At 39.9% G+C, this 14,373-nt stretch overlaps 1 protein-coding gene across 10 annotated transcripts in view; it reads left to right on the plus strand.

The window, feature by feature from the left end:
• Positions 1-14,373, plus strand: part of LOC137240104 (uncharacterized) — a 1,657,600-nt gene that overhangs the window by 461,449 nt on the left and 1,181,778 nt on the right. For all 10 annotated transcript variants that reach the window (XM_067766027.1, XM_067766030.1, XM_067766026.1 and 7 more), the window contains one exon: positions 8,577-8,635. In XM_067766027.1, coding sequence (XP_067622128.1) covers positions 8,577-8,635 — 59 coding nt within the window. The remainder of the gene's footprint in view (positions 1-8,576; positions 8,636-14,373) is intronic.

Consider the following 14,373-nt stretch of genomic DNA (forward strand, 5'->3'; position numbering starts at 1 on the left):
AGACAAACAATGCACTTGCCTTGATACGTATAAAGTTATCAAAGCAAAAATCGCCGATCAATATTCGTTGATCAAAATGGTGGCCACACCGAGTCCACCACTCCGCGTGGAACAACCCTCGGCTGAGGCAAATATTTACCTCAAAGTACCAGCATGTGACACGGAGACCTTTTATGGTGCACATTAACTACACATCCAACTACCATCTCCTGTACAAAACGCAAGGTAAAGCCGGCTCCATCCTCAAACAATATCCGTTGAGCGATGATAACTTTGACCTTGCCTGGGAGGCTTTGCGGTCGCGATACGAAAACAAGCGTATCCTGGTTGATAACCAGATCAAATCCTTTCTGACTGTGGGCACTATTCTGATTATACAAATTTGCAGCAAAGTCTTCAATGTAACGCATTCTCCAGACTATTTCTGCACAAGGTGCAGTGGTGGGGACTAGGGGCTATCCGAGGGTCGGCAGATACCGAGCTCTATCATTTTCCTGAACTCGTCTTGCGCGATTTTAAGTTTCTGGGGACAACGGCGGCATGGTTTGCTTTTGACGGGTGGACCGTCGATCGTCTTGATGTGATGCATCGTCGCGTGTTTCTTGGTCCTAAAATAGGTGGTATTAAGTCGAGTAATGTCTTCGTACTCGCGTAGTAGTCTTATGTAAATCGAATCACCGCCAATAGATTTGATGGAATCAGCTGATTTCGTGTCCAGCAGCATGACTTTGCTAGTCAAATTGATAATTCCATCACGCAGGCATTCAGGCAGAAAGTCGGCGCCAATTATTGGCTTCGTGACATCAGCGAAAATAAATTTCCAAGTGAAGTCTCGCCTAAGTCCGAGATCGGGTGCTATAATTATAAGGTCGTACGTATGGATTAGTGTTCCATTAGCTGCGTAGAGTTGGTAACCAATGGGACTACGAGAGGCTTTCTTTAACAAGCCGCTTGGATAAACAGAGTGATCCGAGCCAGTGTCCACGAGATATTGTGTGCCAGGCGCTCGGTCTTTAACGAACTGACGACGTGAAGAAGTTACAGAATCACTATCCGCCTCTAGAGATTCTGGTTGGCGTTTCCCTTAAATGTGCACCTTGGGGCGGATTTACGTGCTTGGCTACCGAATCTATTATGATACCAACACGTACCAGTAGATTTATTTACACTTTACTTGAATAACTGCGATTTTTAGAGCTGTGATGGTTGCGAGAAATGTACTTTCCTCGACTGTGGTTTAATTGCTTTGTGAGTGCTTCAATTTGCTGGCTGAGTGCTTTAATTTTCTACCCCATGGCTGAATGTTCCGACGAAGTGGAAGCAACGTGTACTTTTACGATCTCGTGCAACTTGTCGGCCATCCGTAATTGCTCCTCTATTGAAGCGTTGGTTTGGAGAGTGACAAGGGGATGTGTTTGCTCGGGCAGCCCGGAAAACCATTTTGTTTTAACTACTGCTTCGTGTACGTTAGGCGCTATAGATTTTAGGTCTATGAATAATTGTGACGGTTTCCTTCGCCGATTTGTTCACCATCAAGCAGTTGGCGAAGTTTAGCTTTCTCGGGCTTCGTAAAGCAACTGGCCAAAACTTTTTCGAGTTCTTTGTAGAGTTTAGATGTAGGGAGTATAATGATAAGGGTTTAAACCTCAACGGCGTAGCGTGTATCAATTAGTGACACGGCGTAATTAAACTTGTCGATTTCAGTACTAACACTGTGAACCACAGACTGAGCCTCGAGCTGAGCAAACCACAAATTTACAAGTTCGGGGCAAAAATTAGGAGCTTTTTTCGACCCAAGAACTACTGGTTAATGTTGGAATTACTATCGTCACCGTTGGGCATTTTATTTAAATCGAATTTTTAGTAGTATCGAAAAAAAATAAACTTCAGAGATTGCAAAATACAATCAACAGTTGCATATCAGTCCTTCACTCCCAAGGAGTTACCACAGACAGTTGGGATCCGATTCTGGTGTACATTTGTTCACCAAAACTCCCCGAAAAAACCCTGTCACTTTGGGAATAATCTCTCTCTTCGCGAAGAGACTTACCCTCATGGTCACAAATGAACGACGTCTTCACGTCGAGATATGAAGCCACTGAAAGAGGCAATAGGCTTCAACCAAGCCAAAGCAAACAAAAACCAGTCGCTCATCTATATTCTGCGCAAAACAGGTCCTTCAACAGGACGCAAATACTTGTGGCAGAATCTGCAAAGGAAACTTGCCATTATTGCAACTCCCCGCATCTTATTAGATTCTGTCCACAATTCAAGCGAATGTCTGTGCAAAACCGGACACAGTTCGTAAAACAAGCTAGTGTACAAACTGCCATAGCAGCGCTCATATCATTAATGAGTGCACGTGGTCATGTTCGACATGTCATCAACGGCATCACACGCTGTTGCATGCGAAACCACAAGCTCCTCGTTCCACCCCGCAAACGAATGCATCCCGTTCGACAAACGCAGAATAGCTCCGATTCTAGCGAGCTACCGTGTTGCTTAAAACACGCACCGGTTGAATTATTGCATGCAGCCAATGATAACCGAATTCTCCTTCCTACTGCTATGGTCGCAGTCGAATAAGAAGGTGAATTATTTCAACTGAGGGCCCTTATCGATCGGGGCTCGGAAAAAACTTTCATTTCTCCGAAAGTTCAACAACGGTTGAAACTACCATTCGAACATTCAATGTTAGAAATCTCTGGCATGGGTGGACAAGTCGTACAAAAGTCATCCAAACTTTGTTCTTTGGCACTGGTTGCATCCAAGGCCATGAAAATGATAAAGGCTCATGCCATTGTATTGCCGCACCTTACAAAGAATCTGCCAACATCCACCATCAGTCGCAAATTCTGGGAGCAGTTCAAAATCCTTGAGCTCGCTGATCCCAGTTGCCACATATCAGGTTAGACTGACATGGTCATAGGCATCGACATACTTCCACAAATTCTGCTTGAGGGTATAAAAAAGGTGTGCGGTAGCATACTTGCGCAACAAACCATTTTTGGTTGGGTTCTCAGTGGTCCAATAACTGAAAATGTGGTGTCATTTTCGACACAAGTCCAAAAAGTGTCAAACGAGACGCTCAGTTCTCAATTGAGAAAATTTTGGGAAGAGGAGGGAATTCCACAACCTCCACAGATATCCGCCGAGGATAAAGCGTGTGAGCAGATATACGCAATAACCACGACGCATGCACCAAACGGTCGATACATATTTCGACTTCCATTCAAGGAAGAGTTTCCTGAAAAACTCTCTCTCGGCAAACCCCGCCCGGCTGCCCTCCAGCATTTTTTCAGTATGATGCGAACGCTTCAGAAAAAGGGGGAGTTAGGTACAATGTACAACAATGTGTTGCAAGAATATCTCGACCTTGATCACGTGGAATCTACCGACCCATACGAAATAACTTCGAATGGTAAGGTCTTCTCATTCTACTTGCCACATCATGCGGAAGTCAAACGAGATAAGGTCACCACCAAAGTTCGTGTGGTTTTCAACGCCTCTGAAAAATCTGGGACAGGCAAATCCCTGAATGACGTGTTATACACTGGCCCAACTCTAACTAGATCTCATGCTACTAATTTTACAGTGGCGCATGCATAAGTATGTGGACGATAAATATTTTCAGCGAATCCTATTTCGCAATCAGCCAACTAAAAACGGTTGCTTATATGAGTTTTAAGCGCGGATTAACCTTATTGCTTTAAATGTATGAAAACATTTATTTGAAGCAATTTTTTTAAATTTTATAATTTATTTAATAATTTGGGAAAAATTTAAACAACGTGACAGCAGGACGGACAAGGCAACAGCTGTTTCGATTATACCTTGTAAATCTCTTCAAAGCCTTTTCTCCCGGGAGTGGGATTTGAACCCGTACTCCTACGATGATTGAAGTGTTACAAACGCATTCAGCTACGTCATGCCTTAGTTACATTCGGCGTCAATTGCGCAACATATCTCGCTATTCGTACGTTGCATCAACTATCAGATAACACGAAAACGATATGCCCCTTGGCTGCAACAATTCTCAATTCTCAAGACGCAAACGTATGTCGACGACTCCTATCAGGAAGTCACACCATCGGTAACGCTACTGAACCATTCGTTCAAGTGATAAAAGCCCTAAAATCAGCCGGTTTCATATTAAAGAAATTAACGGCTAATCACCCAGCCATATTAGAACAGTTTCCGAAGGAGGATCTTCTAGACTCCAACTTCTTAAAATTTTAGAGCACTTCCAATACCAAAACTCTTGGCATTCGATGGAACGCGCTCACGGATAAATTTTCATACACCATTCTGCCGGAATACACCCAAAATGCAGTCACAAAGCGAAAAATTTTATCTTCTGTTGCAAAAATTTTTGACCCGGTAGGATGGCTGTCGCCAGTTATGATCCAAGCCAAGATGCTTCTCTAAGAAATCTGGCTGGATGGCAGCGATTGGGATGAAAGCGCCAAGCCCGCAACATTATCAAAATGGCAACATTTCGCAGAAAATCTGCCAGCCATTTGCCATATCGAAATCTCTCGATGGGTTAATGTCGTTCCAGGGCAAGACACCCAAATCCACGGGTTCTGTGATGCTTCGGAAAAAGCATATTGCGCAGCGATTTACATCCGCACACATGTGGGAAAGGAAATAAAATCTTCTCTTTTGGAAGAGAGGCCAGCCAATTATTAAATAAATAATGCAAAATATTCAACCACACCCTATTGCACATCATAGCAACAATAAACCAAGCGGATCTCTTTCAATCAAAATAAGTTTAGGTTCGTAATGAATAATAATAAAATAAATTTAAGGCGCGATAACCTCCGAAGAGATTTTATACCGAGTTTCTTTTACAATTTATGTCGTACTCCTTTAAACTTTTCCAACAAATTTTCAGGACTGGATCTATATGTTTTATGCCGACTCCGAACGGCAAATGCAAGGCAGAGGAGCTTTCACTGAGAAGCTTTTCAGGGCAGAAATTCACTCGGAGTGCTTGCCAAATCACTTGCGAGGGACGACCGCTTTTAGAAAAACGTTCTCTTAATTGAAAAAACTTGTTTCTAAAATTTTAATGTTGCTTTGGGTGGGCGTGAACCCAGGATCTTCGGTGTGGTACGCGGAGCACGCTACCACCACACCACGGCGGCCGCCATGGATATAAAAAACCTCGGCAACCAAAGTATTCTGTCGTTTTACGATAACCAAAAGTACAAATAAATTTTTCACAATCAAATTTGTAAAATGATTCATTATAATAGTTATAGTTGACATTGATTTTTCTTTGTAATATTTGTTTCTTGCCATGAATTTTTTTCATATTGTCATATTGTAATTAAATAATTATCGTGACATTTTTAAATCGATAAAAATTAAAATATTTTTAAATAAATGTTGGAAAAACTCCGAGAAAAAAGAATCGGCACACATAAGCAATCGATTTTTAAGTAACTTCACATTGAGCTGCAATCGTGAAACTTCACACGTGGTTTAAGACACCGTGACAAAGGAACAAAAGGAAAAAATTCCGTGGCGCACGGATCGAAATAATTAGCTGAGTATTTGGAGCTAGAGATTTGAAATTTCAAACTTAATTCAGAGGCCGATGACAGTATAAAACGCATGACAAACACTTTCGCTAAGGGGCGCACGGATTGTGATATTTAGAAAATTCGAACGGAAGGGAGGGAATCTTGGGATCGATTTTTAGGTAACTTTTCATTAAGCTACAAACGTGAAACTTCACAGGTAGGTTAAGACACCATCACAAAGGAACAAAAGGAGAAAAATCTGTTAGGTGGCGCACGGATCGAAATAATTAGATGAGAATTTGGAAATTTGGAAATTTGAAACCGTCTTTTAAGTTACTTCGCGATAAGCTAGAGATTTGAAATTTCCAACTGCATTCAGAGGCCGGTGACAGTATAAAACATAATACCTTAAGAAAAATCTTATGGAACGGGGGGAATCTCGCGTTTAATTTTTAAAAGACTTCCCACTGAGCTACAATCTTCATATGTAGTTGAGAAGTCGGTGACAATACATAAAAGGGGAGAAAAAACCCCGATAGGTGGTGCACAGAACAAGATATTTAGAAATCTCGTTGGAATTTGGAAAATTTTGCGGATGAGTTTTAAATAGCTTCTATATAGCTAGAAACCTGAATTTTTGAACAAAGCTTAGATTCCTTTGAAAATTCAATACTTAGCATTGAAAATTTTACTTAATGTGCCAGAGTTAGAGATACGTAGAGATATTTAGAAAATATATACAAAACAGGCAAAAATTTTCAATCGATTTTTAAATGAATTCTAGTTTGTGCTAGACTAGGAATTATGGACTTAAATAAATTTTCGATTCGTTGCGCTGGGACTGAGGTACCTACCTACATTATTTTAATTGATGGTGTACTTTGCATGCATTATGAATTTTATTAAGGCAGCGGAAGTCTGCGCAGTGTTGAGTTATTGAGTTGATTCCGAGCCGACATCTTCCGGTAATCCGGTAATCGAAAGTTTCTCCTAGTCAACACTTCCAATCAGTTCATAACAAGTATTAAATGCATTCTGAATTAATAAAAGTAAGTTTTTCGCCTTGTTATAGATAAGGCACTACACTTTTTCACCTAGAACTAAAAAGTAGAACATAAAAATATTTTAAGCATTTCCTTTGTATAAAATCAGCGAAAAATGTGTCCTTATACAAAGACATATTCTTGCTGAACTCTGATTTTAAAATTTTGACACAAGCATTGTAATCCTCCTAATTCCCTGCCTGCCAACTTTCCAATCCAAGTAATGTGCGCTCCAAGTTTTTTTTTATATCTCATAAATATTTTTACAATTTCTATGTAAAAATTTTAAAATCAAAGTTCAGCAAGAACACATCTTTGTGTAAGGAGACATTTATGGCTGATTTTTGTCCATTTATATAAAGGAAGTGCTTAACATTTTTTTATTTTCTTTTGTTTTTTTAAATTGCAGTGTAGGAGTAACAAGCCTTAATCTAGCTGGGTATAAGTTCCAAACACGAATCGAATTAATATAAACTTGGGGTTAAGATATCAGAGTTCTGCTCTTGGTGTAAACAAGCAGTGACCTTTCTGATTACATACACTGCCGCCTTTGATATAAATAGCTTGATTCCTTCATATAAATAGAATTTAATTTAAACAACAGTGTTCTGACATCTTACAAATTTGCGAAAGAAATATTTAACTACACTATAAAAAAATCCGCAATTTTCCCTCTGTCTCAAATTTTTTTCTAAAATTTGTATTCAGTTAAATTTGACAATATAAGAAGAAATGCAACAAAATGTTGACTATAAATAAGAAGGTTCAAGAAAATGTATTACAATAAACATAAAATACATCAACGGTGGTAAAAGCCGCTCTAAATTCGACATAATTTTCTGGTAGAATGAAGAAACTGATTTCAAAATGTATAGGAAAAGTATGGAGCTGTTTAATCTTTAATAGCTTTTGGCGATCTGGTACATTTGTTTCATTGTTTTCTTCCATCACCATGTGAAAGAAGTCTGCTCCCTTTCCAGCAGTGTCAAAAGTATTTTTGAGTAACAGGCGTGATCGCACAGGCAATAGAACCAAAGAGAACAGATTAAAATAAGAGACGTCAGTTTGCTACTTGTAGCCAATTGCTCGTTGTTTTCTATGAGGTAGTCGCTGGTTTATTTTTAGCGAGACATGCAAAAAAGGTCTTCAATAAATTTTCATGGCGTATTTGTGTTTATTTTAACAATTGTATTCAATTAACTAATTAACTATCTTTCCAAAAATCATAATTTCACAAGGTGACTACACCGCATGAATAAAGGGAAGCAATTTTAAAAACTCCCTCATAGAAAACATTCGGCATGAACTTTTTGTTTTCCAGCGAGTTACTCGCACTGGTGGTTCTTTTTTTAATCTATCCTCTTTGCCAGGACGCTATAGTTTAGTTAATATTGCATGCAAATGCTTCAACGAAGATTTGAGCCCGATAAATCCAGATAGAAGTATGGTTCAATTTGCGAGCTAGATAATTTCTTAATTTCTGGGCTTAGGTTTGGCCACACTGCTTTAAGAAACCTCCTTTTTCAAAAATAGATGTCGCTGCTTGGCCTTTAGCCTTATGTCATCTGCCTATCATAACTCATGTGTACAAAAATAGCAGGAACTCTGCTTCTCAAGCCTCCCAATGATCCAAAGCATACCCGTGAGAATTGAGCGTGATACGGACCAAGAAAACTCCCCAGAGGTTGACTCAAATAAATGAACTATGCTAGCTAATGAAGCGATTTAGTCTGTAACTATAGAAAAAATTCTTTCGGAATCTCCATTGGCATGTGACACGAATACATTAAATTTTTCTACTTTTAATGAAGTTGGAAAATAAAAATTGTCTTTAGAATTGTATTTAGTTGAAAAATCTCTACATTTAAATAATATGCAAAAATCTGTCCTTTTTCCACATGCTCATTTTTTCGATGAGGGTCCCAGAACAGAAGAGATTTTTCCCAAATTGTACCAACACTGCATCAACTACAGATACACATATTTTTTTTATTTGCAGTAAACTTGCTTCATTTGATGGGAAAAAAGCAATACGTGGCGGCATACCATTCGTTTTTCGTAAGTCGTTTAATTTAAATAACTAGCATGTAATGAAGTTTCCGTTATCACATCATATTCAAATTGCAAAACGCACATCAATTTTTGTTCAATCTCAATATGAGAATTTTTGAGGAATAACACTGGTTAATAAGGCTCAGAATATACCGCAGTAGGTTTGTCTGTCGTAAAAGGCAAGGTGCCGCTATGTTACGACCGCCAAAGAGCGGCCGGCATACACTCCGTTTTCAGCGGCACCGCTTTGTTGGAAACTACGAGCAGTTACAGCAGATTCTTCGCAAAATTTTTTTTTTAATTTTTGGGTGTTTTTTATTATTTTCTTTAAATAAACGTACAAGAAAAAATGTTTATTCAAAAATGTTCTTTTAAAAATAGTTTCAATTATTTGACAAAATGTTCACAATAGCGGTGGCAAAAAACGTTAGTAAACGAGTTTCTACGATCTCGACGGCCGTGTTTAGGCAGGATGCCTAGCTGTTCCGCATCTGAGTGCGATCCCCCCAATGCAACTCTGCAAATCGATACTCGATACTCGACTTAATTTATAACCACCCACACCATCATCGCCACATGCATGTGCATGCATGTACATGCACGTGTATGTGTGCTTTTTGTCAGCACTCATGCATATGCATGTCGGGGTTGATGTGTGGGTGCCTTTCCCCTCCAAAACGGAGGATTTTGCGGGTAAAAGGTTGTAGCTTTCTATACAACCGGCCTCTTGGATTTTAACAGCCATCCTGTACACATCTGCCGCCAGCGATCTCTGCCGTATTTTTGCGTTTATTCAGGTAATATTGTAACTATTGATATTTCTACATTTACCCAATAAATCCTATATATTATAACGAGAAATCTCGTATATTTGCTTATTTCTCTATTCCATACGCATATTCCCATTGAGATCGACCCCGGTGCGCCCACCTACCTCCAGGAGCAGACGCACCACGGCCGAACATTTGGTCCTATCTTCCCGTAACAAGGAACTAGCGCCTATATACAGTCCACATCCGTACAAAACCAATATATACACGCTTGGTGATACACTTTGGTGGTAAAATTATTTTAGTGATACTCAAAAATCAAAACACAAGCTCATAAACACGCTTGTTGATACACTACAACGCTGTCCTCAAAGAGGACAACTTATCTCCGAATGAATGGAGGTTAGGTCGAGTTGTCAACGTACACCCCAGCGAAGATGACCGAGTATGCGTAGTCGACCTCAAAACCGAGAAGGGTCAAGTCAGACGACCTTTGGTCAAACTGATCCTTCTTCCAGCGGAAGAGACGGGTTTGTGAGAAGGCTAAGAGCTCCTCCTACAATCCCTCCGTTCCTCCATATCCCTACTTTCAAAAAAATCAAACCAGCTCTCCTTCACCCGAACGAGGTCACAACAAACAACCCCAACTCACTCGTTATCCCAGAACGAGGACACCAGAACCCTAACGCAGATCTACTGTCTGCCAGAGAACATGAATACACTCGGCCAAAAGCACGAGGCCAAGCGAATTTTACTTAATGAGTAGGGACAGCCATATTCTAAATATGGGTTAGCATCGTTTTACAGAACTTTGCTTAGTGGAGTCCATGATTCGGTCACAAGAGGGTTTATGAAAAGTACGGAAACCATGAAATTGTGGACTTTCGTAAAACTATGAACATTCGAAACCTAAGCCAAATCAAAATTCATCGTTCAACGTCAAAAAACTCGACTAGTACATGATTCACGTAGAACAAAAAATATCTCATTAGTAAATAATGGAGATACCATAACGAAATGCACTCATTGAGAATGTTAACTGATTCGTTCCGTATGTTCGAAACATTAATCTCTCGAACACTTCCAGGAAGACTTAGACGGACAATAGCTTTCAGAAATTTCTTAATAAAAGGGTGAATACTCCCTGTTCAGCAGGATCGCACAAAAGTTGGACTCTCTTGTTAAGTTAAGGTAGGAATATAAAGTTCTAAGGCAATAAGCCATTTTCTCTATTTTTTGTTTTTTTGTCAGTTCATTACGGCTGCTGAGTGGCGTATCACCCCATGTCGGCTGCCTGTTCAAAATCTTGCTATCTCAAAATATTTGTCCAAAATTTTCCAATTCAGGATTTGGCCGCCCTATATTAGAGTTAGATTGGAGAACGCTTCATCTCAGAATGCTTTTCATTAACTCCCTCTTATGACAAAATGCATTGAACTTATGCTCATATAGGGAGTTTTGGCAACAAATTTTGAGATGGTGCAGCATTCTTCAAACAATCTGAAAGAATGACCAACCCAACATGACTTTATCAATTCACGAAATATTTAGTAGGAAATGAGTTATTTCCCCAAAACCTTTTGGCATTTACAAATTTATTATTACTCCTAATATACTACCAAAGATACTTGTCTACTACCATTTCACTGACGGGGATTGAATTATTCTCCGTTTTCCTTACTTCATAAAAGCAACCCGTCCAGATTTTTCAATTTGGGAGTGTCAAAAATCTGTCTTCTTTGACGAACAAACCTCTAGTAATTGAATCAAATCAATAACATTTCGGAACTTATGTCAAACAGCTTAAGTGTAAATTTATTCAATCAAACTCACCTACTCACTGAGACAGGTTAAAAATGCATCCATCCCTTTTGAAAATGGCCCTTTGTCGCCTTTCGTCGAATTCCATTTGATGGAACTGAATTAAGTTTTCTCGGTACTCCTTTTCGTATTTCATTTTTTGTGCTTCTTGTCCAATCTGCACTGAAATCCTCGTTGGCAATCGCTGTGGCTAAAAATAGAACTTTTTGCGTAAACGCGTAATGTGTTATATTGAAAATACAACCTGCATTATGTTCGCATTATGATCGCAGTAGCAACGTCCTGCTTTTGTAGACCAGTCTGACGTCTTACATGCTGAATTAAAATTCGCAGCATCCTCAAGTATGGTTTTATCTTTATATAGTAACACGATATGTGGACCAGTAACCGATTCACCTTTCTCATCGTCGTGATCGTAACGCTCATCATGCAACGTTTCATTTTCGTTGAACAGATTTTTGGAACGTAACGCCTTCATATCGTTCGACTTGAGATTGATTGCTTGATGATCGAGTGACTTCAAATAATACTTATTTTTTTTCCACTCCAGACTTCTTTGAAGACTTTTGCGCCTCCCGCCATTCCTGTTCTTTAACTTTCAAATGCTCTAGAACAATTGGCACAGCAACAGACGGATTCCCTTTTTTTAGCCTTGAATTATCTCTCCAGTTTTGTCACCATAATATGATATATGGCTCGTTGGTGCAAAGCCTGTGAGGGGCCACCCAAGTAATCGTCTAAACCATATTGCCTCAAATCATCTAGCGACATGCGTGATACTTGCTGTTACCCTCCCTCGAGAACACGAATGGCTGCACTGTTAGTTTCAATTATAACTTCTAATTCGAAGCGTTCATCTTTCGTCCTGTAAATCAACTCCTCAATTTGGGTTTTACTTGATAGTACAGATGTCGAATCCTCGATTGCCCATGTAGGAAATGACACCCATTTATCATTTAGTTATTTGCGTAACAATGCTGTTTCGTCCCGAGCATTTCTTCGACACAATTGATTGTGGTAACGCACAATAGGAGGCTTCAAGCCGTTTGCATGACGCCAAATCGATAGCTTGTGCTGACCCACCCCCCGGATGATTACCCTGACGATTGTTTACTGCGGAGCCGCCGAGATTACTCTGCCGATGTGCCGTCAGCATAGGAATTTCTTCTAAACCGAATATGCTGGAACCACCACCGCCACCGCTTCCTGAAGACAGTTGCGTTACTGGTTGTCCAAGAAATTTGGTAAAACCACTCAAAAGATCGGGAAATTTACTCGAAAATGGCGTCACCAAATTTAACAATTCAGTCGTTGATACAATCCCTGATTGAAAAGAGTTAGACAACGTAAAGGGTCGTCACACACCTAAGAATTCGTAGTCCTTTATGGACTTTATCAAAGAGCACAGCATCGAAGAGCGTACATTTATGCGATGCCTCCGAAAAGGATACATCCTGGCATATAGGCTTATGCTTCTAGCAGGAGGTGGTCCACCCCCACTACCACTCCCGCCATCATCGATTGCTGGACTACGTGTGGCTCCAATAGTGATGTGATCTACCAAGCACTTGCTGGGTATAATTCATACCAATACGATCCATACCGACACTATTCATTATGGTATTGCCACACTACCCGTTTGATGATTACTGGAATGTGGGTTTTTTTCGTAGTTACGTGCACCCCCTGCCGCATTTGATTGATCATCGACAGCACCAGAAACCACATTTTCATGTAATACCTTTAAATACAATACACTACTGCTAGGTTGAAGCGTAACATCATGATGGAAATCTTTATCGTGTACTTAACTCTCCACCACGTCCACTACCTGCACTTGTATGGATCACATGATATTGGGATTGTTGTGTGTTATTGTACGGTTTGAGTCTAACGCTCGTAGTAGCTCGATGCAGCGGCGGGTGTACTACCACCGTGGAGACTGTGGAGTTAACGGAGAGCCAGACGCTGATGGTATGGTAATATGATGACTACTGGCACCGCCAGCACTACCGATAGGACCACCACTAGTCATACCATTCTTTGGACCCACTCCCATAGTTCCAGCAACCTAAAAATAAAAGAAAATTAATTATTGGTATGAAATAAAAGAGTATATTCAATACCCTAGTCTTAAAATTTACTTACTATTTTCCTCCTCCATTAGCCATGCATCGTACTCCAAGCGCCGTAGTCAAAGAATTGAAAGATCGAAAAAAATCATTAGATTTCTTTACCGTTTCTTTCAATTCATCGGAATTTTACATTCTATACACGGGTGTGTATGAATGTTCATTTGTTTTGTATTCTGCCGCTGGCACATTTGTAACCAATGTATGTACATATGTATGTATGTATGCCTACTTGGTTCGGCATATCATATTAGTGTTGCATCAAAAGAGGCAACCGGGTACCGTAAACCCGCAAAAACACTAAATCGGGATCGGCATTTTTTAACCCATACTGACGCCTCGGGCAGTCCTAAAAAATACTTACGCACAAAAATAAAGGCAAACTCCCATCAGAAAAAAACAAAATTTTTTTATTTTTTGATTTTTTTGCCTTCGGTACTGCTTGTTTTTTTTTGGCTGGGGGGGCAGGACTTGTTGATTTCAACAACAAACATCACAGTCATTATAAGGGTTCGGTACAAAAACAATCCGAGTCCCTAAATTAAAGAATCCCGACATGACAAAATCCCGAAATTGGAAAAAAGTCAACTGTTTCTACTGGCTTAGTGTGCTACTGCCCCAGTGACCTAGTTTTTTTTCAAAGGCAAGCAAATACATATATGTATATATATATTCGCACGCCACAAACTCACCATACCAGCTACCAGCTGACCAATAAATACACGACACAATCTGCAAATTTATGTCAGGTGAATATAAATAACGCATCTCTGCTTGGTAAAAAATTGTATTTAATAATATGCTTCGCATATGCACTTAATTTATCTATCCTAACATACGTTTTGTAATAAAACACCTCCGCTTCACCCAACCAACCTCAAGACCGCTCGCCCCAGTACATCCATAAAATGCCACAGTCGCCCTGAGAGCGATACGACACGTTAGACGCTGGAACGGAGACCTCGGCCTCTTCGTTCAGCCCAGAAAAACCTCAAAAACCCCCGAGTCTGGAACGGAGACC

Source organism: Eurosta solidaginis, chromosome 2, assembly GCF_040869045.1.
Source record: "Eurosta solidaginis isolate ZX-2024a chromosome 2, ASM4086904v1, whole genome shotgun sequence".
NCBI classification, from domain to species: Eukaryota; Metazoa; Arthropoda; class Insecta; order Diptera; family Tephritidae; genus Eurosta; species Eurosta solidaginis.